This window comes from Protopterus annectens, chromosome 8.part1 (genome assembly GCF_019279795.1).
Source record: "Protopterus annectens isolate FY-2018-M chromosome 8.part1, PAN1.0, whole genome shotgun sequence".
In the NCBI taxonomy this organism is placed as follows: domain Eukaryota; kingdom Metazoa; phylum Chordata; order Ceratodontiformes; family Protopteridae; genus Protopterus; species Protopterus annectens.
The window spans coordinates 499,184,835-499,209,323 of record NC_056742.1 but is presented as its reverse complement, the minus strand read 5'-3'; the positions used below and the strand labels follow the sequence as shown (position 1 = coordinate 499,209,323).

Here is a 24,489-nt window from a genome sequence, read left to right as displayed (position 1 = left end):
GTGTGGCCTGTCTCTATCTCTGCATTTTTTTTTTAATGTAGACAGATTTGTTGGCTGATGGATGCCATTATCAGAATTCGAAGATTGAACACAAAAATAGTCTAGAAAAAGCTCTACGGCAAATGGTTCTCACATTAGAGAGGGCAAGGAGGGACATTGTGGTCTGGGCCTAAATAAGTGATGCAGTAAAAATGAAAGTCACAGTGGGGGATCTGCTTTCCACAAGTAAGGCAACTGTGAACTTTTTTGGACATCAGAGCAAGAAAAAAGGGTCCCCCCCCCAATGGGGTACTTCGCTTTAGATGTTTTCTGCTGAAATTCAGCTTCTGGTAGCGACCGACTGGCACGCGTGTGAACTACTTCTGCTACTGCCTCCATGGCAAGAAAGACTGGAGTAATGACATCAGCTGCCTTGAGTTTATAGCACTGATGACCTGACAGACTACAGGTGACGGCAGCTGGTGCACAAAAACATCGACTCTGGTACTGGGGCCAACCGAGGGCTACCACAGCAGGGATAACCCACAGGTGATGACTGCAGCAGTGAAACAACGAAGAGCATCTACAAGTAACAAATGCTTTTCTTTACTGATGTGAAGCAGCCCAGCATGCAATTGTTCTGAACCAAAATAAGCAATGGCACGCACTTAAATCTGATTATGAAACAAGTTTTAGCCTTTGGCTGAATCACATCAGAGTGATCACTCCATCATATATACAGTTTCAATTCACATGTTCCCCAACTTTTCACTTGTGTTTTTTTTTATACCAGCCACACTTGCACGGATAGCAAATGTTGACCTCAGTAGTGGGCAGACTCTACATTTAATAGAAAGTACAGTTTTGTACCTACCATAAATGTAGATGTCCGAACTGGATAGCATCTGCAGTCATAACAAGTGGGTTGTCCTGTCGTCAGGCAGCCCTGCAGTCGGCCGGATTCCAAAGTCCGGGTCCGCTGATGTCGCACTCCACCCGTCATCTCTGTTGGTCTTCGGGTATATAAGCATCAGCCGACACCATTTTCCTCAGTGTTTCTTGCCCCAGATGCCAGTAGCCCTCTTGCAGGCTAAAATTTGGATAGATGCCAATGTTTCCAAATAGATAGAGGTAAACACAACAATAAGCATATATGTACATATATACAAACAAATACACCATAGAAGACTCCCCCCCCCCAACCACTAGCTATTAAGGGGGTAAACACCCTAGCAGTACCACAGAGGGAAGGAGTGACTGCAGATGCTATCCAGTTCGGACATCTACATTTATGGTAGGTACAAAACTGTACTATGTCCTTCATGGATGCATCTGCAGTCATAACAAGTGGGTAGAATACCATAGCCAACTAGGGGAGGAGGATAAAAGTAGATTATGGTGTGTTTAGGATCCCTTGCAGTACAACAGTGGCAAACCCTGCTCGGGATCTGGAATATAGAGGCAAATTATAATGCTTGGCAAATGTATGCACGGAGGTCCAAGTAGCCGCCTCAATAATGTCTTTGGTTGCCACTCCTTGTAAGAAGGCTGTGGTAGTGGCTGTTGCCCTTGTAGAATGAGGTCTTATGTTCTGTGGAATTGGTTTTCCATGGAAGGAGTAACAGTATCGTATGCAATTTCCTATCCATTTGGAGATTGTCTGTTTGGAAATAGCTTTTCCTTCCCTTCCTGTTGCATAGGCTACAAAAAGTTGGTCAGTCTTTCTGCTATTTTTTGTTCTGTCCAAGTAGTAGCGTAGCTGTCTATGTACATCCAAGGTATGCAGTATTCTTTCCCTCTGTTTTGTGGGTTGGGAAAGAAGGTAGGTAGGTGGATTGCCTGGTTTAAAGACACTCTGGATACCACCTTGGGCATAAATGTAGGATTAGTCCTCATGGACACTATCTTGGTGGAAGATTAGGAAGGGTTGCACTGCCATTAAGGCCTGTAGTTCTGAAACCCTCCTTGCTGAAGTAATTGCTAGTAGGAAAGCAGTTTTCCATGACAGGTGTTGTAGGTCTGCTGTTGCTGCTGGTTCAAAGGGTGATAGTGTCAACTTTTCTAGCACAAAGTTTAAATCCCAAGCTGGTAATGGTGGTTTCCTTGGAGGTTTTACATTCTTGATTCCTCTGAGGAACTGCCTGAGCAAAGGGTGCGAAAAACAGGTGGATCAAAGCTGTATTCTGCTGAAATAGCTGATGCATGTATCTTGATGGAGGAGTAGGACAGGCCTGAATGAAGAAGTTCGGCCAGATACTCCAGAATGTTAGGCATATCTATGTTTGACCCATCTTTTCCTCTTTCCGTACTCCAAATGACAAACCTTTTCCATTTTCCAGCATAGTTCCTTCTTGTTGAAGGTCTGCGTGCTTCAAGAATAATGTCTTTAACTCTTTGGGAAAGTTCTGGATTAGCTGCTGCTATGTGATGTTCCATGCAGTCAGTTGCAGCGTTTTAGGTTTGGATGTATGATGCTGTAGTTGTTCTGAATTAACATCAAAGGCATCAGGGTATTGGCCACATATTGTTCGAGACATGCTCTTCAGTAGTGGGTACCAGTGTTGTCTTGGCCAGTTTGGAGCTATCAGGATTATCCTTGGACGTTCTTCCTTGATTTTTAGTAGTACCTTGTGTATCAAAGGAAGAGGTGGGAATGCATATGCTGTTAGGCCTTTCCAGTTGAAGGAGAGTGAGTCCACTTTCCATGCTAGTGGGTGGAATGTCCTTGTGCAGAATTTTTGAGCTGGTGATTGAGAGGTGATGCGAATAGGTCTATCTGTGGCATTCCCCATTTCTTTGAGATGGTCTTGAAGATGTCCGGGTGCAGCTTCCATTCGTGGGCATCCGGTGGTTCTGCTTAATATGTCTGCTAGAGTATTGTCTTTCCCCGGTACAAATATTGCCTGTAACTGAATGTTGTAGCTGAGTGCCAGGGTCCACAGCTCCAAGGTCATTCTGCATAGGGGTATGAATGAGTGCCTCCCTGTTTGTTGATGTACCACATGACTGTGGTGTTGTCTGTCCTTATCAACTGGCCCTCTTTGAGAAATGGTTTGAACTTTTGGATCGCCAGTTTTACTGCCAGCATTTCTTTTAGATTGATGTGCAGGTGAAGTTGATCCTGTGTCCACAATCCTTGCACGCATTTGTCCAGCATGTGGGCCCCCATCCTAGGTCAGAAGCGACTGTTGTGATGGTCTGGCTTGGTTGACATCTGCGAAAGGGTAGGCCTGGGTTTGACTGGCATGCCTGAGCCCACCATAGGAACTCCTGTTTTAAGCATGGAATTAGTGGGATTTCTGTGTCTAGACTGTGTCTGTGTTGGGACCATAAATTCTTTAGGTACCACTGTAGTTTCCTCATATGTAGTCTGGCAAATGGGACCAAGATTATGCATGATGCCATGAAGCCCAAGGCCTGCAGAACTTTTCTTGCTGTTAACTTGTTCAGTTTTGTTAGTGCCAAGAAGTAAAGAGGAAGTTCTTTTGTTTTTCTGTAGTCAGGAATGCCATTTGTTGTACTGTGTCCAATTCCGCCCAAGAATGTCCTTGTTTGGGATGGTATCAGCCTTGACTTTTGTAAATTGACTGTGTATCCCAGTCCTTGTAGCAAGTAAATGACCCTTTGTAAATCTGTTGTCAGCTTGCTTTTGTTGCCCCTTGTAGTAGGCAGTCGTCCAGGTATGGGTAAATTTGAATTTTCTGTAGTCTGCAATGGGCGATTACTGATGCCAGGCATTTTGTGAATACTCTGGGCGCAGTAGATAAGCCAAAGGGCAATGCTGAGAATTGATAGTGCTCTGATCCTGCAAGAAATCTGAGGTATCTTCTGCAGATTGGTCGAATGGGGACGTGCAGGTATGCCTCCTTGAGATCTAGAGTTACCAGCCAAGACTCCTTGCCCAGCATGGGAAGAAGTTGCTGTAGGGTCAGCATTTTGAATTTTGGGACAATGATGTATGTATTTAAGGTGGACAGGTCGAGAATTGGTCTCCAACTTTTTCCTTTCTTGGAACTAGGAATAGTCTGGAATAGAACCCCTTTCCTTGTTCTGCTGTTGGCACTCTTTCCACAGCTCTCATGTTTGCTAACTCCATTATCTAGAGCCTCTGTTTTTGATTTGGAGGTAGATTTGGCATTCCTCTTTGACTGGTAAAGTGTGGAAGTGAAACCGTAACCTTGATCTATGGTTTGTAAAATCCACTTGTCTTTTGTTATGTAGTGCCAGTTCTTTGAAAATAAGGTTAACTTTCCGTCTAGAGGAGCTGCTATTTGTTCCCTGGTAGGCGGATTTAGGATTAAGTCACTGTGGTTGTGCTGATGTAGTGGCAGTGGCTGTGTCTGTGCCTCTGTTGTTACCTTGCCACTGTCGTCCTCTGTAGGCACCTCCTCTGGATTGGTTTCTGCCACTGGAACGTCTATTCCTGCCCCTTTGAAATTTTGTGGAGTCAGGAAAGGACCAATTTTTGGCAGGCCAGTTCCTGCTAAACCTTGGGGGTTGAACCTGCAAGAAATCTTTAACAGTTTGAACAGATTTTGCCTTCTCTTCCATTTTCTTCATAACCTGCTGGGCAGGTGTACCAAACAAACTTGTCTTGTCCATAGGAGCATCTGGCAACTTAGCTTTAACATGATCCGGTAAAGCTTGTTCCTTTAGCCATGCATGCCTTCTTATCACTGTGCCTGTCATGGCTGATCTAAATGAAGCCTCCAGTGCATCATAGCCACATTTTAAGGAATGGTTGCTAACCTGTTGTATGTTATTTACCATCTCTAATACATATTTCTTATCAAGAGATTCATCAGTGGTTAGTTTTAGTTAACTGATCAAGCATAAACTCTTGGTATTGTATCATGTGAAACTGACAGTTTAAACCTCTAGCTGAGAGAGTAGCTGAAGTCTAGACCTTTTACCCCATCTGTCTAATGACCTTGCTTCCCTTTCAGAAGGAATAGGGTTTTAGCTGTGGTCGCTACCCTTGGGACCCTGGGATATAGTTTCTGGGTCTGCAAGTGGGGCCTTGTAAAGGTGGTGATGAGTATCTGGCACCCTGTAAAATCTGTCTGGTTTGGCAGGGGCTGGGGGTAAAGAATCTGGAGCGGAGCAAACATCATTGAAAGCATCATCCACCACAGAGAGAACAGGAGGTATAGCTAAGGGCCTGTGCTGTGGGAGGTGCAGAAAGGTCCTAAGTCTTTCTGGAGTCTGAAAAATCCTGTTGCTGCCATTGGAACTGTTCTCGCGTGGCATGCAAGGTTTCCACAAAGGAGAATTCTTCTGGTGGGGAAGCAGCTGGAATGGATTCTTCAGCATCAGAATCTTCAAAATTGGAGAAGGGAGCCTCTGGCTGGTCAGTTATGTCTGATTCATCAGCAGAATCATCAGAAGACACTGGCTCAGGGGGCTCTGCCCTAGGTCTCTTCTCTGGGGGCTGAGAGGCCCTGTCTGGGTGAGATTGAGATCCTCTAATTAAAGAAATTAAATCTTCTGCCAAAGAAAGCATTTGAGAACTAGAAGAGGGCCTGGATGTGTGGGGTTTAACAGGCACTGTTTTAGTAGTCTTGGCTGCTTTAGCCCTGGCGAAGGCCTTAATGGACATGGCTGCTGGAGGCCTAGCAGCACCACGTGCTGGGGTAGAGACATCCAAGGGATGGTGTCTGATAAGTCAACCACCGTAGTGGGTAAAATTTCTGAGGTTGATTCAAGAGTTGTAGCAGGGGCCTCAGTTGTAAGAATAGGTTCAGCTGTACTTTGATCAGTTTTCGGTTTCGCCGAAACCGAGACACCGCGGTTTGCTTTACCGTGGTTTCGCCGAAACCGCGGACTTTTGGTAGATTGGGTAGTCGGAGGATCCGACGGCATAATGTACGCAAAATCAGAACCGAAAAACTGTTCTGTTGAAAGAGGCACAGGCCAAACAGGCTGCTACGTCGTGGGCTGGGCCTAAACAAGGCAGACAGTAAGAGTGGAAATCTTTATGAGGTATTTGTTTCCCACAGGTTAAACAATTGTTAACTTTTTCTGACATCGGCTGAGGCAAGAAAGAGTCCCCAACGGGGTACTTGGCTTTAGAAGTGTAGTATTCGTAGAAGTAATCTCTGGATCCGACCGACCGCACTTGCGAACAGCTTCTGCTTCCACGCGGCAAGAAAGACTGAGGAAAATGGCGTCGGCTGATGCTTATATACCCGAAGACCAACAGAGATGACGTCGGGTGGAGTGCGACATCAGCCGAAGCCGGACCCGGACTTTGGAATCCGGCCGACTGCAGGGCTGCCTGACGACAGGACAACCCACTTGTTATGACTGCAGATGCATCCATGAAGGACATCATTAAACAGAAGTTTTAAGACCTTAAAACAATCTGAAGGCAATGTTACCTGCACTACATCTGTGGGTCTTTTCACTGCACCTTTATAACCATTTTATCAGCTTTAACTATATGTACATGCACAGCCTTTTGTCACAATTTTCCACTGTTACCATACAAGGTACTGACCCCCAATGTGGATATCAAATGGGAGTACAGCACCACTTTGCTGCACATCCATACAAATTAAATGCTTGACCAACTGGCTCAACTAATGAAATAAATCAACTGTGCTTCTGACCAGAACTGCCATTGGTTAAGCTCCTGGCCATGCAAAAGCTGGACAGCCAGGGAGAGTGAACCTCAAACTGCATTGTGGCTTGAGCTGGGGGCGGGGAATGGTTTGGCTTAACATTAGTTAGCACCAAAACAGATGGACCCCTATTAACGTTTACATTCTTCTACTGTATGCAAATGTAGAAATGAAGTACATGTGCCTTCTTCCTCAAGGCAATAAGTTTTTCTTCAGATCTTTAGTGTTTCACACAAAGACATGGCCAATACAAACAGTAGACATGTACTTACTGCAATTTAAACACAGAGTGATATGCACATTTATAATGAAAATACCTTTATTTTCAGACATGCTGAAACAATAAAAATTCATTAAAATAGGCAGGGGGAGAGGCAGTGCCCAGTTGGACCTTTAAAATACAAACTGACAAAATTCAGACTTTAAAACATAAAAAAACACAATACAATGGAGTCCATCTCCGCAAGTCCCACAGAAACATGCTTCAGTCCTCACTACCTCCATACATGTCTGCTAGTTTTCTGAATCTTGGTCCCCACTCATTCAAACAGTCATAATCCTGGTCCCCGGAACTGGAGGAGTTTAAGGAGCTGAGTGAACCGGCTTCAGAGTCACCACCTTCATAGTCGAACACCAGGAGAGAGTCGTAAGGCGGAGCAGTGGGATCATTGTCAGCGGCGTTCAGGTTCTGGTCAAGGCAAAAAAATGTTTTAATCTTTTCTTGGCCTTAAAGTGCAGAAGAGACAGCATCAAAACTACATGATTTACAGTTTTAAATGGTGCTTTCCTGCAAAATAAAATCAGCTGAAGAACAAACTCTGCCCTGTTTTTAGGGTCAGAACAGACAACCCCCAAATATTGAAATGTTATGAGATATACCTGCAACAAGACTAGGAGTAATACTAAACAGCTGATACTGCTAAACAGCAATCATTCAGTACCAAGTTTAAGTAAAACAGCTTGGAGTCACTGATCCACTGCTACTAATGCATCAATTAACTTGTACATCACCCAAAAGCACAACACCCAGTTTCTTCACTTCTAGAAAGACATTTATTTACGTAAGTAATGGCAGCAACTACAACTGCAAAGCAATTGGAAAATCAATAAGCAACGTTAAAGAAATAATGTCATACTGCTGCACTGTTGGGTTCAGAGATGTAATCTGCAGACAGCTGATCTACAACCACAAATGCCTGACAAAGAAATTCTACATTCAGTTTTGCCTTTCAATAGCCCATCTCAAAGTTGGTCAAGTGACGAAGCACTCCATCCCTCCCCCTCACTTCATGCTGGGAATGAAATGATCCCAATGGATACACTCAAGTACAAAGCATGCATTACATCTACATGCAGCAGTAGCACCTCAGAAAATAAACTACAGCAAAACTGGTAATCAAACAAGACATAATGAACCAAGGAGGAGAAAGTTGTACAATAAAATAAAAACAAATCCCATTCCAACGTCAACACATACATGCCAGTCATTATATAATGGGAGAGAAAAACACGGTAGGAGACACATGGATCCATATTCTAAGCCTCCAGTGCCATGGAAGATGCTTCATAGGCTTATATTTTAGAGAATATGCTTATCACTATACAGAAATTCCTTACCTCAGGACACAGTAAATGAGGTAAACTAAACCCACATCAAGGTATGACAACACTACAGAAGACCTGCAGCTCAGAGGAAATAAAACTTCCTCTTGCGCCCCTAGAATGAAACCAGTCTAAATGCCCTTCTAAATGCCCTGTGATGTCATGTACAGGGGTTCAACTAGTTTGAACATCTGCTTAAACAACTGAATTTTGTTGACTATATAGTAGACAGGTGGGCAAGACAAACCCCAGTTAGGGGAATAGTCCCTTGCTCCAAGGATTATGCAATCAGTTTATTAGCAGTGGTTGGGGGAGACAGCCTCCCACATGGGGGAGGGTTAAAAATTTGATGCGCCAAGATGCAACCTCAGGGAATGCATACTAGGAAACTGATGTTCGTTTTCGTCAGTGGCTTACATTCAGGGTGCCAACATTTGTGTTCATCTACCATTTGAAGGTTAACAGTTTACAGGTACAAGTGACAGCTTTCCTGTCCATACTAAAAAAGAGATGCCCCTAAAAACACTGCATACAGTGGCTACTGCCTGAAACAAATGCTACTTAGGGTTCTGTTACATCAGTCATCAAAAGTAGTTACCTAGCCATTCTGAACGTGAAGGTCTGGTAAACGACTTGCCTTTTCATTCCCATAAGACAAAAATGGCCAAAATGTTTAACATCCTTATACCCGTTTGCTGTACCAACACATTTGAAGATGCTCTGTACATGGAGAAAGTGCATCTTAAATAAACAACGGGAGACAAACAGTCTGGATAATCCTATCTTTGGCATAAATAAGGAAAGGCTTTCAGGGAAACCTTGCTGAATTTGAAAAGAAAAAGTAAGTGTGCAGCTTCGTGATCCTGCCCATTGAGATACAGTTCTTAGAAAAAATAGGTAGAGTTTATGAATGTGCACCTTGTTTTTTTATTTAATCAAGACTGAACTCAAAGGAGGGAAACTTTCCCTAAAGAAATGCAGAGATGCAAAACTGTACATGATGCTATACTGGAAAAACACAAAGCCAGAAATAGAATTACTAAAATACAAAATTAAAATAAATTTCAAAATAAAGTTTTGAACAATTTGCATGGTACCAATTATACACACCATTAGAGAGATGTGAATCTTTTTAACACTTATTCCATCTCTGTTAAAATCTGAGCTGTGACTGTAGGTTACTGATGGGAAACGGTACAAAGTACTGGTAACAGGTGACCATGCTGAAGACAGTACAGTTGTGTACACTTACCATAAATGTAGATGTTAAGAGTGTATTCACTGTTGCAGTCATCACATTTGGGTTATCCTGCCAGGGGTAGCCCTCAGTCTGCCCGAATACCAAAGGCTTAGTATTTCTGCATCAGTTGCTGTCACTCCAGGACTGATGTCAGGAAGTCAGTGGTATAGAATCAGGCACACAATGCCATTACATCAGTTTTTCTTCGCCTGTCAGGAGCCCCCCAAATAGGGAGCTAGGTTATGGTGGAAGAACACCCACAGTAGAAAGTAAACACCAAAAAAATCCCTGTAAGGAGAGAGGAAGAGATGGACAAGGGGGACGGAAGGAGGGAAACCAGGACTGCAACAGTGAATACACTAGCATCTACACTTATGATAAGTGTACACAGTTGTACTATGTTCTTTGTGTTTCACTGTTGCAGTCATCACATTTGGGTCGATTCCCAAAGCTGAAGAAAAATGTGGAGACAATCAGGAAGACTGTGGGCTGGCTAGGATGCCCTGCAAGACTGCAATGGCAAAGCCTGTCCTGGATTTGGAGAAGGCAGGCAGGTGGCAATGTCTGGTTAGTGTGTGAACAGATGTCCATGTTGCAGCCTCCAGGATGTCCCTGGTGGGGACCCCTCTGAGAAAGGCTGCAGAGGTGGAGGTTGCTCTGGTGGAATGTCTCCTGATCCCCTTTGGGGGTGGTTTCCCGTGCTGTCTGTAGCAGAAATGGATGCAATGTGCTATCCATTTGGAGATTGTGTTTGGATATGGCCTTGCCTTCTGCTCTTGCTGCGAATCTGACTAGCAACTGATCAGTTTTTCTGAAGGATTTAGTCTGTCCAGATAATCTGAGCTGTCTGTGCATATCTAGAGAGTGCAGAATCCTTTTCCCCCTTGTTTTGTGGGTTAGGGGAAAAAGGTGGGCAAATGTATGGATTGGCTGAGAGCCATACTGGACACCACTGTAGGCATGAAGGATGGGTTAAGTCCAGAGTGAGACTGTCAGCATGGAAAATGATTAGGCGCTCTACAGCCATTAGTGCTTGTAGCTCTGATGCACTTCTAGCTGAAGTGATGGCAAGAAAGGCGGTTTTCCAAGACAATTTTTAACTCTGCTTAAGTTGCAGATTCAAAGGGGGGGTAGGCTGAGCTTTTCCAACAGAAAGCCAAGCTGGGGTAGGAGCTCTTCTGGATGGCCTTAAGTTAGCCTCTCTTAGGAAATGTCCGAGGGGGTGTGAAAAGAGAGGAGGCTCTGTGCTGCAATGAGCAGAGATGGCAGAGGCATGAATTTTAATAGGAGAAGTGGATAGACCCCTGTGTAGTAGGTCTGCCAGGTAATCTAGGATGACAGGAAGGGAGGGCTGTGCTGTTCTGGCTCCCTTGATCCAGGTGCAAAACCTTTTCCACTTGTCAGCATAGTATTTCCTAGTGCTGGGGCATCTGACCTTGCATATAACATCTTGGACTGTTTGCTTAGGCTGGCAGCTTGAAGAGTGGACAGGGAATAAGCCAGGCTGCCAGGTTGAGGGTCTGCAATTGGGGATGCATGAATTGTCCATTCCCCTGGGTCAGGAGTGCTGGGATCAGATGTAGATGCCATGGTGGCAGGGGTGACCGGCTGCGCAGCAGTGGGTACCAGTGTTGGCATGGCCAGTCTGGGGTAATCAGGACTGCCCTCTTTTTCCTCCCTTACTTCGAGCAGTACCCTTGATATGAGTGGTAGAGGGGGGAAATGAATAGACAGAGGTTTACCTACTGGAAGGATAGAGCATCCACTTTCCAGGCCTTGCTGCGAGGTTCCCTGGTGCAGAATTTTCTGAGCTGATTGGAGTGGGAGGCAAACAAGGTAGACCTTCGGGGTCGCCCTATTTATGGGTTACAAGGTTGAAGGTTCTGTGGTCTAGCTGCCACTTGTGTGGGTCTAGCAGGTTTCTGCTTAAGTTGTCTGCCAGAGTTTAGACAGCCTGGCAGGAATTGTGCTAGTAGGTGTAATTGCATGGCTGAGGCAGTGTGCCAAAGGGTCATGGCGAGCCTGCAGAGGATAAGAGTGAGTCCCTCCCTGCTTGATGATATACCACATCACTGTGGTGTCATCTGTTTTGATCAGTGGAGGCCCCGAGGAGAGTAGGGGTCTGAAGGCTGTCGGGGTGTGCTGAACAGCTAACATCTCTTTGGTTGATGTGCAGATGTATTTGATTTGGGCTCCAATGGCCCTGAATGCACCTGCCATCCAGGTGTGCACCCCAGGCATAGTCTGATGCATCTGTGGTGAGGGTCTGGGTGATGTGGGGTAATGAGAAGGGAAGTCCCTTGTTGTGGTTGCAAGCTGCTAACCACCAAAGAATATTTCCTTGGACAAGGCATCATTGGTATGAGTGTTTCCAGGTCTTGAAAGTGTTGACACCAAAGGATTTTCAAGTACCACTGAAGTTTCCTCATATGCAGTCTGGCATATGGAATTAGTAGAATGCAGGAGGCAGTGAACCCAAGAGCTTGCAGGATTTTCCTTGCGGATAACTGGGTTCTGGTGGCTAGTTGAGAGAAGTAGCATGTCATGTAGGCTTGTTTTTTCTGGAGTAAGGAATGCCATCTGGGATGCTGTGTCCAGGCTTGTTCCCAGGAAAACAATTTTGCATGTGGGGACCAGTTTTGATTTCTTTTCTTTGACAGTATACCCCCAGGGAGGTCAGTAGGTCCTGTACAAAAGTCAGGTGCTGTAACAGCTTTTCCTGTCTGCCTGAATCAGGCAATCAGGGGTAAATTTGAATATTTGTCTGCAAAAAACAATAGTGGGAACCAGGCATTTTGTGAAAACTCTGGGAGCAGCCAAAGGGAAGCACAGAGAAAGTACAGTTTTGTACCTACCATAAATGTAGATGTCCGATAGGTATGCATCTGCAGTCATAACATATAGGTTGTCCTGCCTCAGGCCCAGATTCCAAAGTCTGGGTCTGGCCTCGGCTGATGTCACACTTTCCCCGACGTCACAGCTTCTGGGGTATAAAGGCATCAGCCGACGCCATTTTCCTCAGTGTTTCTTGCCCCAGATGCCAGGTGCCCTCTAGGAAGGCTAAATTTGGATAAATGTTGAATGTTCCAAACAGTAGCAAAAAATATATATATATACATATATACAAACAAACAAATACACCATAACAGATCCCCCCAGCTAGCTGAAAGAGGGGTAAGCACCCTAGGAATACCACAGAGGGGAAGGAGGGTTGACTGCAGATGCATACCTATCTGACATCTACATTTATGGTAGGTACAAAACTGTACTAAGTCCTTCAAGGATGCATCTGCAGTCATAACATATGGGTAGAATACCATAGCCAAACTGGGGGAGGAGGCACTAAGATAATGATGGTGTAGTTAAGATCCCTTGTAAAACAGCAGTTGCAAAGCCTGCTTGGGATCTGGAGTATAAAGGTAGATTAAAATGCTTGGCAAATGTATGCACGGAGCTCCAAGTAGCAACTTCGAAAATGTCTTTGGTAGCCACCCCTCGAAGGAAAGCTGTAGTGGTGGCTGTGGCCCTTGTGGAATGAGGCCTGATATGTTCAGGAGCTGTCTTTCCATGAAAAGAGTAGCAAAAGCAAATGCAATTTCCTATCCATTTTGAAATTGGATGCTTGGAAATTGCTTTTCCTTGCACCCCAGTTGCATAGGCTACAAAAAGTTGGTCAGTTTTTCTGCTAGTTTTAGTTCTGTCCAGATAGTAGCGTAGTTGTCTGTGTATATCCAAAGTGTGCAAGAGTTTCTCTCCTTTGTTCTGTGGGTTAGGGAAGAACGTAGGCAAATGAATAGCTTGGTTCAAGGATACCCTGGATACCACCTTGGCATGAAAGTTGGATTGGTTCTCAGAGACACACTATCCTGGTGAAAAATAAGGAAAGGCTGCACTGCCATTAATGCCTGTAGCTCGGATACTCTTCTTTCTGAAGTGACTGCCAGAAGGAAAGCAGTTTTCCAAGATAAAAACTGTAAGTCTGCTGATGCTGCTGGTTCAAAAGGAGGTAGTGTCAATTTTTCCAGCACAAAATTGAGATCCCATGCAGGTAGAGGGGGTCTCCTTGGAGGTTTAACATTTTTGATCCCTCTCAGAAATTGTCTGAGTAGAGGGTGAGAGAAGAGAGGAGGATCCATATTGTATTCTGCTGAAATTGCTGAAGCATGAATCTTAAAGGAAGAGTAAGACAGGCCATTGTGGAACAATTCTGCTAAGTATTCTAGGATGTGTGCTAGGTTTGCCACTGTAACATCTGTGCCCTTTGATGTGCTCCAAATGAGGAATCTCTTCCATTTAGCTGAGTATGCTTTCCTTGTGGAGGGTCAGACTCAGGATAATGTCCTTGACCCTCTGAGATAAGACAGCTTGGTTTGGTTTTAAGCAATTTTCCAGGCAGTTAGTTGCAGAGTTTTCAGGCTTGGATGCAGGGTCTTGAAATTGTTCTGCGTTAGAAGAAGAGGCCATAGGGGTAGAGGCCATGAGTTCGCCTGAGAGATGTTTTTTAGTAGCAGATACCAGTGTTGTCTTGGCCAGTCCGGAGCTATTAGTATCACCTTTGGCTGTTCCTCCCTGATCTTCAGAAGAACCTTGTACATAAATGGGAGAGGTGGGAATGCATACATTATTAGGGCATTCCAGCTGAAAGAGAGTCCACCCACCATGCTTGTGGGTGGTATGTCCTTGAGCAGAATTTCTTCAGTTGGTGGTTGAGAGGGGAGGCGAACAGGTCCATCTCTGGCAATCCCCATTTCTTTGTTATGAGTTTGAAGATGTCTGGATGCAGCATCCATTCGTGAGCATCCGTGGTAGTTCTGCTTAAGCTGTCTGCTAGTGAATTCTCTTTTCCTGGTACAAATATGGCCTGCAGCTGGATATTGAGATTCAGGCCTATGTTCCACAGATCCATTACCATCCGGCATAGCAGGTAGGAATGCGTGCCTCCCTGTTTGTTTATGTACCACATGACCGTGGTGTTGTCCGTCCTTATCAGCAGATGTCCTTGCTGGAGGAATGGTTTGAATGCCTCGATTGCATGCTTCACTGCCAGCATCTCCTTTTGGTTTATGTGCAAGTTTAGCTGTCCTTGAGACCATAGGCCTTGGATACATTTGTCCTCCATGTGTGCTCCCCATCCTAGGTCTGAGGCGTCCGTGGTGATGGTCTGCCTTGGTTTTGGTTTCGTGAAAGGCAATACTCTGTTGGACTGGCAGGCCTGAGCCCACCACAGGAATTCCTTTTGAAGGCATGGAATGATTGGTATCATGGTTTCTAGAATGTGTCTGTGTTGAGACCATACATTCCTTAGGTACCATTGTAATTTTCTCATATGCAGCCTGGCATGTGGGAGCAAGATTATGCAGGATGCCATGAAACCCAGGGCCTGCAGGACTTTCCTTGCAGTAAGCTGAGATTGTCTTGTCAAAGTCATGAAATAATCTGGAAGTTGTTTTTGTTTTTCTTCTGTGAGAAAAGCCATCTGAGTTGTTGTGTCCAGATCTGCACCCAAAAAGGTTATCCTTTGGGATGGCACTAGTCTTGACTTTTGGATGTTGACTGTGTATCCCAAGGCCTGTAGCAGGTGTATGACATAAGCCAAATCCTTTATCAATTTTGTCTTGTTGTCCGCTTGTATTAGGCAGTCCAGGTATGGGTAGATTTGAATTACTGATGCCAGGCATTTTGTGAATACCAATGCTGAGAATTGATAATGCTCTGATCCTGCAAGAAATCTGAGGTGTCTTCTGCAATCTGGTCGGATAGGGACGTGCAGGTATGCCTCCTTGAGATCTAGAGTCACCAGCCAAGACTCCTTGCCCAACATGGGAAGAAGTTGCTGTAGGGTCAGCATTTTGAATTTTGGTACAATGAGATGTGTTCAGTGCAGACAAGTCGAGAATAGGCTTCCATTGGTTTTCTTTTCTTGGTACAAGGAATAGTCTGGAGTAAAATCCTTGGCCTTGTTCCATAGATGGTACCCTTTCTATCGCTTTCATCTGAAGTAAACTTTTGATTTGTCTGGATTTGGTGGTAGGTTTGTCATTCCGCTCCTTTTGGTAAAGTGTGGAAGTGAAACCTGTATCCTTTAATGTCCATGTGGCCTTTGTAATACAATGCCAGTTTTGAATCAGTCAAGTCATTGCGTCTGTCCTGTGCTAGTGGTTGTAGTTGCAGCTGTGGCAGTACTCCTCTGGTTGGCAGGCTGCCACCACGCGACCCCTATAGGCACCTTTGATTGACCTCTGCCTCGAGGAGTCTATTCCTGCCTCTGTGCTCTGGAGGTGTCTGGAAAGGACCAATTCTTGAAGGCCAGTTTCTGCTGAACCTCGGAGGTTGGACCTGTAGAAATTCCTTTACTGTTTGCACAGATTTAGCTTTTTCTTCCACCTTCTTTAGAATCTCCTGTGCAGGGGAGCCAAATAAACTTTGTTTCTCCATTGGAGCATCTAGGATCTTAGCCTTGACATGGTCTGGCAGGGATTGCTCTTTTAGCCAGGCATGTCATAGCTGATCTAAATGAAGCCTCCAGTGCATCATAGCCACATTTTAAGAAATGATTACTGACCTGCTGAGAGTTGTGTACCAAATCCTGAAGGGATTTACGGTCTAAAGGTTCAGGAGAAGAAAGTTTCTTATTCAGCTGATCTAACAAATATTCTTCGTACTGTATCATGTGGAATTGACAGTTTAAAGCCCTGGCAGAAAGTAGCAGATGTATAAACCTTTTTACCCCATCTCTCTAATGCTCTAGACTGTCAGAGGGTAGGGGATTTTTGGCAGTGGCAGCTGCAACACCTTTTGGGCCCTGTGAGATAGTTTCTGGATCTGCAGCATGGGCTTTATACAGGTGGAAGTGAGAATCCGGGACCCTGTAATATCGGTCAGGTTTGGCAGGGGCCGGGGGAAGAGAATCAGGTGCAGAACTAACATCATTATACACATCATCAATTACAGTTAGCACTGGTGGTATGGCTAAGGGCCTATGCTGGGGCAAATGTAAAAAAGTCCTTAGCCTTTTTCTAGAATCAGAAAAATCCTGACCCTGCCATTGAAAGTGTTCCCTCAGAGTGCAAGGTCTCCCCAAAGGAAAATTCTTCAGGCGGGGAGGCAGAAGGGATAGAATCTTCAGCATCTGAATCCTCGTAAGATGAATAGGCCCCTTCTTGATGGTCTGGCAAATCAGATCCATCCGTGGAGTAATCAGAGGAGACAGGTTCAGAGGGTTCAGTCCTAGGCCTTTTGTCTGGTGGTGGTTGGGAGGCCCTGTCTGGGTGAGGTTGGGAACCCCTAGTCAAGGATATCAGGTCCTCAGCAAGACTGAGAATCTGAGAACTTGAGGAAGGCCCCTGAGAAGTAGATTTGGCAGGCAAAGCTTTTGAAAGTTTGGCAGCCTTAGCCCTGGAGAAGGCCTTAATAGACATAGAAGCTGGGCTGCCCGCGTGCAGGTGTAGATATGTCCAATGGAATGGTGTCAGACAAATCTTGAGCGCTAGCTTCGGTAGGGATTTCTGAAGCTGACTCAGCCGGGGCCTCTCTGGCCTCGGTTGTCGGAGGTAAGGTGTCTGTCGTAGGAAGAACCAAAGGCTCGATTTCAGCCGAAACAGAGACACTCGCAGTAGGCCTAGCCGTGGTTTCAGCCGAAACTGCGGGCTGCAAGTGTCGGTCCTTTTCCCTGCGTTTTTTGGCCAAATGCATAGTCAGAGTCTCCGACGGCATTTTATATGCAAAAGCGGATCCAAAAGAGTCCGTCGGTTGAAGGAGGCACAGGCTAAACAAGCTGATATGTCGTGGTCTGGGCCTAAGCAGGGAAGGCAGTAAGAATGGAAATCCTTATGAGGTATTTGTTTCCCACAAGTTAAACAATTATTTACTTTGTCTGACATCGGCTGAGGCAAGAAAGAGTCCAGCTTTTCAAAGTATTCGGTAGCTGAAATCTCTGGATCTGACCGACCAGCACTTGTGAACAGCTTCTGCAAGAAAGACTGAGGAAAGTGGCATTAGCTGATGCTTTTATACCCCAGAAGCTGCGACATCAGCCGAGGCCAGACCCAGACTTTGGAAAAGGGCTGCCTGAGGCAGGACAACCCATATGTTATGACTGCAGATGCATCCTTGAAGGACATCTGAAAGTGCATAGATCCTGCCCTGAAACATATGTATTCCCCGATTGGGATGTGTAGGTGGGCCTCTTTTAGGTCTAGGGTGGCTAACCAAGCATCCTTGGAAAGCATTGGTAGTAGCTGCTGGAGGGTGAGCATTTTGAATTTTGGTATCACCAGAAAGGTGTTTATAATGGATAAATTGAGGAAGGGGCACCATTTGCCCTCTTTTCTGGGTGCCAGGAAGAGTCTGGAGTAGAAACCTTGGCCTATCTGTTCTGCAGAAACATGCTGTATTGCTCTCATGGAGAGCAGGGAAAGGACTTGCTTTTAAGCCCCTGCCCACTGGTTTGGAGGTAGATCTGGGAACCCTTTTGGGGTTGGCAGAGTGTGGAAATAAAATTTGTATTCCTGGGACACTATGTTGAGGACCCATCGGTCGTTGGTAATAGTGGACCAGTTGCTTGCGTGGAAGGACAGCTTTCCTCCTAGGGGCACAAGCAGGTGGGCAGAGGTAAGGGGTGAAGGTGTAAAGTCCTTGTGAGTTCTTACATAAGGGGGTGGCTTTACACCCTCTTTTTTGAAGAGGAGGAACTCCACTGCTTTGATCTCTGCATTACCTGGGGCTGCTGTCTAGGGGCTCTGCTTCCCCTGAGTCTGGGCTGAGCTGGCCTGGAGGGGGCAGGAAAGGACCAGTGCTTAGAGGGGCAATGCCTACTGAACCTAGGAGGCTGGACCTGCAAGAAGTCTTACTGTCTGCACAGATTTAGCTTTCTTCCATCTTTAAGACCTCTTCTGCCTTGGTGCCAAATAAGTGGTCTGTTCAATGGTGCATCCAATAACTTGGATTTGACATGGTCTGGCAAGGTCTGTTCTTTAAGCCAAGCATGCCTTCTAAGGACAGAACCAGTAACTGCTGCTCTGCAATATGCTTCTAGGGCGTCAAAGTCACATTGCAAGGTGTGCTTAGTTACCTGACTTGCAGAATGCATTAGCTCTTGTAATTCTTTATTTTCTGCACAAGCAGGAGTTCCATGGTATGCTGCTGCTGATTTTCAGTATGTGGAACTGAATTTAATGCTCTAATAGCAAGAGTAGCAGAGGTGTACACTTTTTCACCCCATCTAACTAAAGCTCGGGAATCCCTATCTGAGGGGGTGGGATTCTTAGCTGAAGTTGCTTTAATTCCTTTAGGGCCTTGAGAGATGACCTCTGGGTCAGTAGTAGGATTTTTGAAAAGAAATACGAGTCAGGGACTCAGTCAGGTTTCCTGGGAGCAGGAGGAAGGGTGTCGGGAGTCAAACTGAACTTCATAAAAACATCCACAACATCCAGGAAAGGGGGAATGGCCAAAGGTCTGTGCTGTGGTAAATCCAAGAATTCCCTGAGTCTCTTGACTGAGGATAGTCTTGACATTCCCATTGGAAATGCTCCCTTAAAGTATGAAGGTTTTCCCCAAATAAAAAATCTGTGGGTGGAGAGGAAGAAGGAATGGAGTCCTCTGCATCAATTGTCATAAGCAGAGAGGGGTTGCATGTCTTCATATTCAGATGCACAGATAAAACTACTGGGGACAAGTCTTTCTTTTGGAAGGGGTAGCCTGACTTCCCCTAATAAGCATAAGGTCTTCCACCATTTTAAGCATTTGAGACTGAGGCAAGGAAGCAGATGCCTGAGCTTGGGTCAGTTTTTTGTGTGGTTTGTACTCTGGGCGTTAAACTCGGTAGTTTTAGAAAGAACTGAAGACACGAAAAGTCGGTCTGTGTCAAGTATCGCTAGTGCGAAGTACTTCCTTGGAAGCTGGTGCCTGCTCAGCAGCACTGGATTCACCCAAGGTACAGACATCTGCAGGATCCTTAGTCGAAGAGTCTTGTGGCATACCAGACTAAAAGGGTCTTGGTAGCGGCCTGCGAATCCAGAGAAGCAGGCATCAGGGGCTGCAAAAGTGCCTTACTGAGGACAGGAGGACTACTAGCTTAGCGGATGCAGTGTTGGCACTTTTGGACCTGTGCAGTCTGTCTTTATACTTATGTTTTTTTCAGAAGATCGGTAGACGGATGGCTTACTGAAGCCATATCGGAATTAGAGGATTGAGACCAAAAATCTCTAGCTACAATAAGGGCTCAATGACGTATAGTTCTGGCATTGAACAAAGCGCAAGCGACAGCTTGGGACGTCATGGTCTGGGCCTAAACAGGTGACGCAGTAAGAATGGAAGCCTCGGTGTGGTATTTGCTTTCCACAGGTGAGACGATTAACTTTTTTCTGACATCTGTTAGAGCAAGAAAAAGGGATCCCCAATAGGGTACTTAGCTTTAGAGGACTTCAACTTCAATTCGGAAACAAACTCAGGTAGCAGCAAACTGGCACTCGTGCGAACCGCTTCGGGCTCCTTGGCAAGAAAGACTGATGAAATGGGGTCAGCTAGCTGCCTGACTTTATTCCACTGATGACCTGATGTCAGTCCTGGAGCGACAGCAACGGACACAAATACTAAGCCTCTGGTATTCAGGCCGACTGTGGGCAGGATAACCCAAATGTGATGACTGCAAGAGTGAAACACAAAGAACATTGGGCCTTACTTAAACAGGGGCCTTTTTTTTGAAAATATCGCTCTTTGAATCTAGTCAGAAACTTTATCTGTTCTGACTGAAAAACAGCTAGACCACCATTTTTTTTGTTAGCAGAGTAGAAATATTTTGTCAAGGAAAGCCACAAAACAAGAAAATAAGTCTGGACATTACTCAAGATCACAGCCTCCTGGGTTATCCAAGAAGAGGGCTTGTACTGAGTGGAATTAACACTACAGCTAGGGTTCCTTTTAGCCTGAAGGAAAGGTTCTAAAATGTAGTCAAACATGCCTTCTGAATACATCTGTATTAAAGTACAGTTGTGTACACTTACCATAAATGTAGATGTTAGACTGTATTCACTGTTGCAGTCATCGCCTGTGCGGGTTATCCCTGCTGTGGTAGCCCTCAGCTGGCCCAAATACCAGAGTCTTGGGATTTCTGCATCAGATACTGTTGCCTCATCCATGAAGTCAGGGGTAAAAAAACATGCAGCCAATGCCATTACAGCAGTCTTTCTTGCCCCAGCTGTCAGGAGCCCCCCAGATTGGAAGCAATTACATGGTGTGGAACATGTCCAGTAAAATGTAAATACCATAGCCATAAGATATGGCCAAAATGAGGATAGGTAGAAAGCATAGAAGAGTCAGGGGGCTGAAGGGAGGGTAAAGTACAGTTGTGTACACCTACCATAAATGTAGATGTTAGAGTGTCTTCACTGTTGCAGTCATAACTGTAGGGTGATCCTGTCGGCAGGCAGCCCGAGGTCGGCCAGAATCCCAAAGTCTGGGTCCAGCGTCGGCTGTACCAGCAAGCACCCTGACATCAGAACGCAGGGATACAAAGCTGACAGCCGATGCCATCTTCTCCAGCCTTTCTTGCCCCAGATGTCAGAAGTCCCCCAAAATAACCAAAAGGTGTCCAAAAAAAGAAACAAATACACCACAAAGGAAGAGGAAGATAAGAGGGGACTGGTGGGAGGGAAACACCGACTGCAGCAGTGAAGACACTCGAACATCTACATTTATGGTAGGTGTACACAACTGTACTATGTTCTTCGTGTTTCACTGTTGCAGTCATAACTGTAGGGTGGAATCCCAAAGCTGTGATGAGGGAGGAGGTTATGCAGAAGGGGCAGCCAGAAGACCCTGCAAGACAGCAGAGGCAAAACCTGCCCTAGACTTAGAATACAAAGGGAGATTGTAGTGCTTGGAGAAGGTATGCACTGAACTCCAAGTGGCAGCTTCCAAAATGTCCTTGGTAGGAACTCCTCTGAGAAAAGCTGCTGAAGTGGCAGCTGCTCTAGTAGAATGACTTCTAACAGTACCTGGAATTTGTTTCCCAAAGTGAGAGTAACAAAACCTTATTCCATGAGCAATCCATTTGGAAATAGTCTGTTTAGAGATAGCTTTGCCTAGAGAACTGGAGGCATAAGAGATAAGCAACTGATCAGATTTTCTGTAATCTTTAGTTCTATCCAGGTAAAACCTTAGTTGTCTGTGCACGTCCAATGAATGCAAAATCCTTTCCCCTTTATTTTGAGGATTTGGAAAGAAAGTAGGAAGGTGAATAGTCTGATTTAAAGCCACTTTAGAAATCACCTTAGGCATAAATGTAGGATTGGTCCTTAAGGCAACTGTCTTGGTGGAAAATAAGGTATGGTTCCACAGCCATGAGAGCTTGCAACTCTGACACCCTTCTGGCAGAAGTCAAAGCTAATAAAATAGCTGTCTTCCAGGATAAGAACTTGATATCCGAAGCAGCAGCAGGCTCAAAGGGAGGTAAAGTAAGCTTCTCCAAAACATAATTAAGATCCCAAGCAGGAACAGGAGGAGTTCTGGGAGGTCTTAAATTCTTAGCCCCTCTCAAGAATTGTCTCACCAGCTGGTGAGAGAAGATGGGGGGGATCAGTGTTGTAATGAGCCGAGATAGCAGAAGCATGGATTTTAATGGAAGAAAAGGAGAGGCCTTTAAGCAAAAGGTCAGAGAGGTAAAGTAAAATGGAAGAAATGTCAGGCAAAAGAGGATCAGAACCTCGATCCCACATCCAAATACAAAATCTTTTCCATTTAGAAGCATAGGATTTTCTAGTGCTAGGGCGCCTAGCTTCTAAGAGAACATCCAAAACTTGTTTGGGAAAAGCAGAAGGACTCAAAGGCCCCTGAAAAGCAGGCAGCTGATGGTTGAGATGAGATGCAAACAGATCTACCCGAGGGATTCCCCAAACTGCTGTAATCCTGCTGAATATGTTGGGGTCCAGCATCCATTCGTGAGGATCCAAAAGATTTCTGCTTAGGCTGTCTGCTAAGAGATTCTGTTTTCCTGGAATGAACTGAGCTTGAAGATGCAGATTTACATTTAGAGCTGTGTCCCATAGTCTCATGGCTAGTCTGCAAAGGGGGTAGGAGCGAGTCCCCTTGCTTGTTGATGTACCACATGACTGTGGTATTGTCTGTGCGAATCAGTAGATGTCCTGGTTGCAAAAGATTCTGGAAGGCTAGAAGAGCATTTTGGACTGCCAACATTTCCTTCAAGTTAATGTGCCAGAGAAGATGCTTCTTTGTCCAATAGCCCTGCTGGCAATTGTTTAGGTAATGAGCTCCCCAAGCATAATCCGAGGCATCTGTGGTTATGATCTGAGCAGGATGAGGTAGACGAAAGGGATTCCCTTCTTTTAAAGCACAAGCCCTGGACCACCAGAGGAACTCTTTTTGGAGGCAGGGAATCAGAGGTATCATTGTTTCCAGGCTGTGGTAATGCTGAGACAATACACTCTTTAGATACCATTGAAGTTTTCTCATATGAAGCCTTGCATTTGGAATCAACAGGATGCAAGAAGCCATGTAGCCCAACGCCTGCAGGAATTTCCCTGTAGTGAGCTGAGTTAAAGTAGCCAAGGTCATGAAAATTGATGCCAGCTGTACCTGTTTTTCTGGAGTAAGGAAGGCCCTTTGTAAGCTTGTGTTTAGAAGATCTCCCAAGAAGATCATTTGTTGAGAGGGGATCAAATGTGACTTTTTTGTGTTCACTGAGAATCCCTGAAGTAGAAGAAGACGCTGAACAAACTGCAGATGTTGAAGTAAAAGATCCTTGCTGTCTGCCTGAATAAGGCAGTCATCCAGGTAGGGGTAAATTTGAATTCCTTGGAGTCTGCAATAAGCTACTACTGGAGCCAGACACTTGGTAAAGACTCTGGGCGCAGTAGATAAGCCAAAGGGCAGTACAGAGAATTGAAAGTGTCTCGAACCTGCCTTGAATCTGAGGTATTTTCTGCGTTCCTGCCTGATGGGAATGTGTAAATAGGCTTCCTTCAAGTCCAATGTCACCATCCAAGCATCCTGGGAGAGCATGGGAAGAAGTTGTTGCAGAGTAAGCATCCTGAATTTTGGAATTTCCAGAAATGTATTTAACACTGAGAGGTCCAGAATAGGTCTCCATGAGTTTTGTTTCCTTGGGACCAGAAAAAGTCTGGAGTAAAAACCTTTTCCCATTTCTGGAAGTGGAACAGGTTCTATGGCTTTCATGGCCAATAAGGCGTCCACTTGATTTAAGGCCTCTGACCATTGATGTTTTGGCAGATCCGGCCAGCCCGAAGACCTTGGCAGAGTATGAAAGTGGAATTTGTAGCCTCTTAAAATCACGTCTAAAAACCATTTGTCCTGGGTAATACGAGTCCAATTTTGGTAAAAAAGAGAAAGTTTTCCTCCGAGAGGGGCTTCCAGGCAAGGAGGACCTGTAGCCCAACAGAGAGAGTCATTGGGTCTGCTTCTTTTGAGATTGAGGTCCGTCTTCTCCCCTTCTAGGTGAAGAAGCAGTCCATTGTCTGGACCTGTAAGAGGACAGAGCTTGCCCCCAACCTCTGGAGCGTCTACATCTTCCCCTTTGAGGCCTGTTAGATGTGGGAAAAGACCAATTTTTGGAGGGCCAATTTCTGGAAAATCTAGGAGGTTGAACTTGTAAAAAAATCTTTAACAGTCTGCATAGATTTTGCTTTTTCTTCCATCTTTTTAATAACCTCCTCAGCCTTGGATCCAAATAAAACATCATGCTGAACAGGGGCATCTAACAGCTTAGCCTTAACCTGTTCTGGTAAATTCTGCTCACGAAGCCAAGCATGTCTCCTGATAACAGTACCAGAGGCAGCAGCCCTGCAAGAAGCTTCTAAGGCATCAAAACCACAATGTAAACTGTTTGCTAACTTGTTCAGTTGCATGCAATACATCCTGTAATTCCTTGTCCTCTGCACATGCAGGAAAGGTAGAGAGCCTTTGCTTTAAAACAGATAAAAGAAATTGCTGATACTTGAACATGTGAAACTGGCAGTTTAAAGCTCTAATAGAAAGGGTAGCAGAAGTGTAAATCTTCTTGCCCCACCTGTC

The 24,489-nt window shown here is 45.1% G+C and overlaps 1 protein-coding gene across 1 annotated transcript in view; it reads right to left on the bottom strand.

The window, feature by feature from the left end:
- Positions 1 to 6,903: 6,903 nt before the first annotated feature.
- Positions 6,904 to 24,489, bottom strand: part of LOC122810165 (cadherin-3-like) — a 1,031,939-nt gene continuing 1,014,353 nt past the window's right edge. The window contains exon 15 of the mRNA XM_044081643.1: positions 6,904 to 7,290. Coding sequence (XP_043937578.1) covers positions 7,087 to 7,290 — 204 coding nt within the window. The 3' untranslated portion in view covers positions 6,904 to 7,086. The remainder of the gene's footprint in view (positions 7,291 to 24,489) is intronic.